The following is a 5,247-nucleotide window of genomic DNA, read 5'->3' on the forward strand; positions in this document are numbered from 1 at the left end:
GGACCACTTCCTGCCCTTTTCATTTAGCAATGCAAATATTTGGCTCCGTATACACGTATATACGAATACATTTAAAAAATAAAAGCTGTCCATCTGGCCTTTTTTCCCAAACTATCTCCTCTGCAAACCAACTCCAAATATTTGTCGGACCAATAGGTGCACTTTGAGATTACAGGATAAATACCTCCACCTGCTCCCTGTTTTTTATTATGGTTGTGCAGCAAAATTGCTACATCAGTATTAGTCCATACTGTATCCTACATTTTGGAGAACATACACACTGATTAAAAAACAAGACAGTTTGTAAGACTTTTTGAAGTCTCATTCTGCATGATATTATAGTAAAAAAACATCTTTGATCCATTTCTCTTGGCCATTTAAAAAAGTATTAAAGGGTCCCTATTATGCTCATTTTCAAGTTCATATTTGTATTTTATGTCTCTGTCTGCTGTGACATGTTTTAAAATTAGGTCAAAAATATCTTTCTTTTTCTCATACTGCCTGTGCTGCAGCACCTCTTTTCACCCTCTGTCTGAAACCAGAGCCCAGTTTTAACCCTCCTATTCGGTCAAATTGTTCTGTGTGTGCCAGGTGTGATTCGCATGGGGGGATTGGGCACATAAGTGGGGGGGGGGGAACGACATCTAGACTAGAGTATGTGTGTGTTGGTGTGTGGGTGTTTTATCTGATCCGGATGGTTACTAATTCCTTTTCTTTATGGCGGTAATTTTTGACCGGGAACACCATGGGTGTTACAAAGTTGACTAAATCATCCAAAACTCAATGAAAGTGGTGATCAGCAATTGTATATTTTCAAATGTCTACTGTGAAGGATATCAAATCAATCAAATGTAAAACAAAAAAGTTATGATTGATGAAAGTTGTAAATCGGTCAGATTAGACCCGAAGACAACAAGAGGGTTAAAGAAACTTTGGGATTGTAGCCTTTGCAGAACATTTACATGCACAGAAACCTATAGAACACACTACAGGAAAGGGAAAACCCCAAATTGAATAACAGGGCCACTTTAAATTCTCTTTCTGATAGGAGTTTCATGATGAAAGCCAAAATCCTTGAAGTAACAAGCGTTTACAAGAATGATCCATTTTATTTCTTGAAAGAAAATCAGTAGCGCTCTCTGCCTCTTTATTTGTTCATTCACACAACCATGGAATTGCAATACACAAACAGTACAACAATGCATGACCCTAATGGACGGTTGAATAATAAAAAGCTCCTCTTTGTGGGGTGTCACTCAAGCCATGAGAGATCACACTAAGAGGGTGTGAGAAGCTGTATCTTTCCAGAATGATGAGAAATAGGTTGCTGATAAGTCTGTTGATATTCTATATTTCTCTATTTGTCAACAAAGCACATGAAAAGACCAACAATAAATTGATCCTTCAAATAGGAAAATATCTACTGTGTTATTGCCCTGTGGCACAGCGCTACCTTGTATGTCAATTTATCCACCGCTAATAAAATAGTCCCTAACAAATGCACAATTTCCTTTTGTTCGAGTTATTTTAGGAAACATTTTTAGGAAAGAAAACTATATGTTTTTGAATGATTTACATTTCCAGTCGGTAAAGTATGGAAAGATAGGCAAACATGTTGTTATTTTAGGTCTTTTCATGGGAATTATTGACACAAAACAAGTATAGAACACAACAATTGTATCCTTTAAGACTGTACAAATGCAGTAAACTCAGAGAATATGTAACTGAAACAAGGAATGCCCCAAATGCAATTGAAGTTAATTTTTAAAATACATCAAGTATCCTAGGTACATCTATGGAAATCTAAGCACAAATTGAAAGAATGATGTTCAACACTCCAGTAGAGTCCAGAAACTTGGAAATTCATGTTTTCTTCGTCCATCTTTACATAGTGTAGATGTATCCCAATTTCCTACATCCATTAATTTGTAGTTCATTTCGAAATTCAAAGTTAAATCATACAGCTAACAATCTATTTAATCCTTCAAACGACTGGCAGTGTTACAGAGTTTCAATCAAAAACATAATCTATGTATAAAGGACCTCTGTCTCCTCGAATGCTCTTCTTTTCCCCCTTTTATTTTGAAAAGCTATACATGGACTTTGGTAATGAAGTGCTGCAAATGAAAAACCGTATTTGTTTTCTGATCCAAAACAGATGGAGAGTAGAGAAAAGATGACCCTAAACATTTATTCTCTAGGTTTTCTTTAGCCTGGATGTCTTGGGCAGTATGTAAACATTATCAGTTGCCATTTTGGTTCATCTGAAGATAATCGTTGTGTAATTTCTCCTGAGCGTCGAAGAACTTTCGCAGCTTCTTGGCTTGTCCTTTGCTCAGCTCCTTCCCTTCTACATCGTGAGTGGGGAAACCCTGTTGACAGAAACAAGAACACAGGAACACATATCAACTTCATTCTGATTAGTTTCCTTCTCAATGTAGCAAACATTTCACCCAAATTTTGAAAAATCTGCAAAAAAACTTAAATCAATTTCTTTCCTTGTGCTACCTCTACTTAAATAGAGCAATACACAGCTTTTGGTGGACACAACAGGTCAACACATAGGATAAATAATAACTATTTGACATTATTATTTGTATATGTGAAAAAGCCAAGTATTATGCTTTATTTCTTTTGTGCAAGAGGGACTTACCGTTTCATCGAATTTTGAATACTTGTCGGTTTCTGAGCGAAACATTTCACATGGAGGGACCTTCATCTTCGCCAGTTTAGCCATCTGAAACAGAAACAAAAGACATGAGTACGTGAACTTGTTCACGATTAGGGAAACAACACTTTCCTTAATGGAAGCATCTAAGTGACCTCTTGTTCCTGTTTCTTCTTTGCAGCTTCTTCCTTCTTCCTTTTCTTCTCTTCTTCCACCTGTGAAATAAAAAAACAAGTTACCTTTACGATCAATCATATTAGAAAATCAAACATAAGGTTCATGCTTTTTAAATATTACTACTCAACAAACTGACTGTTAGATTTCAATTTCTCATTAGCAGAGACCCTTTTTGCGTGTGGTTGTTTCTTTACATTTTTAGGAAAAAAAAGATACAGCTTCTATTATGTTTAACATATTTTTGGGCCAGAGAGCCTTTATTGGAGATCTTAGAATTGAAAGGGGGGAGGACATTGCCTGAAATATTTGTCTGGGTCGGGACTCGAACCGGCTTACTAGGCAGGGGTTGAGCTGCCAAAACTGAAAATAAGGTTGCCATTTTTAGTCACCTTATATTTTAAATAATTAAGATACTATACAGTTATACATCAACTTAATAATGAACATGTGACACAAAAGAATGTTCAAATGCTTTACAATAAGTAATTAACACAATTAGTTGAAATTAAAGTGGTAGTAAACTTGCCCACCCTAAATTGCTGGTATACTAAATACCAGTAGTGCAGCTGTTGTCATGTTCTTCACAGATCACTAGTTTCTTGGTCATCCGTTGTCTCCCTTTCAAATTTGGGTTTTCTTGACCTTTCTGCTGACCCCACCATAGATCCATTGTCCGTTCAGCATTGAAGTCTTGGATTGGCCAGACTATTACATTTCTAATGTTAAATAAATGAAAACCATTCACAGTTAAGAATTAGATATTAATTATTAATGCTGGAAATTACCGTTAATATGTCTAACTATATTTAAAATGTGTTACCTTTTTATAGAAGTGATTATAATTATATGCCAATATTTTCCTATGGTAAAGTTTCGTTTTGCACTTTTATTTTGGTAGTAATAAGATCTGGACTCTTATTTTGAAGGAACTTTTACCGGAAGTGTATGCACAATGGAGCAGAATGTATATATTTCGCCTCCCAAGACTTTACACATTTCCTCTTTGCTTTTCGTTCGGTTTCAACATGCGCTTTATCAGTTGAATCACTTTGAACATTCGTTTGAGATGTTGACGGGTTTTGGGCCACTTTTACCCCACAGTCAAACAACTTAATTTGCTTAGCCATTTTTTGTAAAAAGAACACACGGCGCACCGCGCACACGAGTAAACGTGCATCGCTTTCTGGCTCCGTAGTCACACCAATGCACGTGCAACTTAAGTATCAGGTTCCGACTGGTCACAACAATAATTAAATATCACTCTTAATACAACAAATAATTAACATTTATCTATTTTGGGGTGCACATGTAGCTGTTTGCTGTCCTTATATCTTCATGTTAAAAAGTGGCTGATGGCAACCAAAGGCCAAGAAGTGGTTGACATTTTTTCTGAAAGGTTGCCACTGGCAACCGTTACTGTCGAGCCCTGCCTCTGTTTCAGTTCTGTTCCAAAAGTGTGGATTTCTTGTCTGTAGCTTTAAATGCTAATGAGCTGCTGCTGGCCATGCCCCTCGGAAAAGTGTTTAGTTAAAAGAACACAATGGTGCTCTAGGACAGGGGTTCTCAAACTTTTTGTTTATTTGGACCACTATTTATTATCAAGGATTTTCGCGGACCACCTCATATGCAAACCGTAAAAGTACATATATAAACGTAGTGTTAAAACGGCTATATTTTTTATAGTTAATTATAGATAATCAAAAGAAAATTGAAGCCTATCTGATACTTTTGTGACCCGTGTCTGTCTGCGTTGTGTATGTTTCTCAAAGAGGATGGCGGACGGTATTTTAATGAGGTCATCCCAAACAATGCCACAAGTGCACACGCACGCAGTGCACTCACAAAACAGGCAGACAGGTCTACAAAAATCTACTGCTATGCTTAGTCCTACTTTAGTTACTGTACTGCAAAAAGCAGACGGTGCTGCGCTCAACACACACAGACTCAAAACCATGGACACACAGGCATTGAAGTAACAATGTATAGGCCTAAGTTGCATAAAGGCTTGAGCAACCTCTCTCTCTCTCTCTCTCCGAAACGAAAAATATAGCCTACTCAGGGGTGGCAGGAGATTTTGAGGGATGGCATCCCCTGGCAGAAGTATATGCGGATTTAATCGCAGTCATATCAATCAATGTTGACTTGGAAAGCCAAAATATTGACATTTTAACTCAATAACATAGGTGACATGATTGTGTCACATCAGTAAAGCCTTAAATAGAAATATATAAGATGGCAGACATAGGCCTAATTGAATGCATTTTAACTGAACAATAACTGAATTAGTTTGTTTCACTCTTGGACCAGGGGTACCAAATCTATGCAGACTGCTGCAATAAGTACATTAATTAACTGTCTCATCGATGTTTGTCTAGGAGGAGATTCAGGTGATAAGGTGGGGG

General features: G+C 37.0%; 1 protein-coding gene across 2 annotated transcripts in view; it reads right to left on the minus strand.

The window, feature by feature from the left end:
* Positions 1-1,130: 1,130 nt before the first annotated feature.
* The window catches only part of cars1 (cysteinyl-tRNA synthetase 1), a 25,276-nt gene continuing 21,159 nt past the window's right edge, over positions 1,131-5,247 (minus strand). For both annotated transcript variants that reach the window (XM_010768482.1, XM_010768481.1), the window contains 3 exons: positions 2,824-2,883; positions 2,654-2,737; positions 1,131-2,372 (listed from right to left, as the gene is read on the minus strand). In XM_010768482.1, coding sequence (XP_010766784.1) covers positions 2,244-2,372; positions 2,654-2,737; positions 2,824-2,883 — 273 coding nt within the window. In that variant the 3' untranslated portion in view covers positions 1,131-2,243. The remainder of the gene's footprint in view (positions 2,373-2,653; positions 2,738-2,823; positions 2,884-5,247) is intronic.

This window comes from Notothenia coriiceps, unplaced genomic scaffold (assembly GCF_000735185.1).
Source record: "Notothenia coriiceps isolate Sejong01 unplaced genomic scaffold, NC01 NC01_scaffold00005785, whole genome shotgun sequence".
Taxonomy (NCBI): Eukaryota; Metazoa; Chordata; class Actinopteri; order Perciformes; family Nototheniidae; genus Notothenia; species Notothenia coriiceps.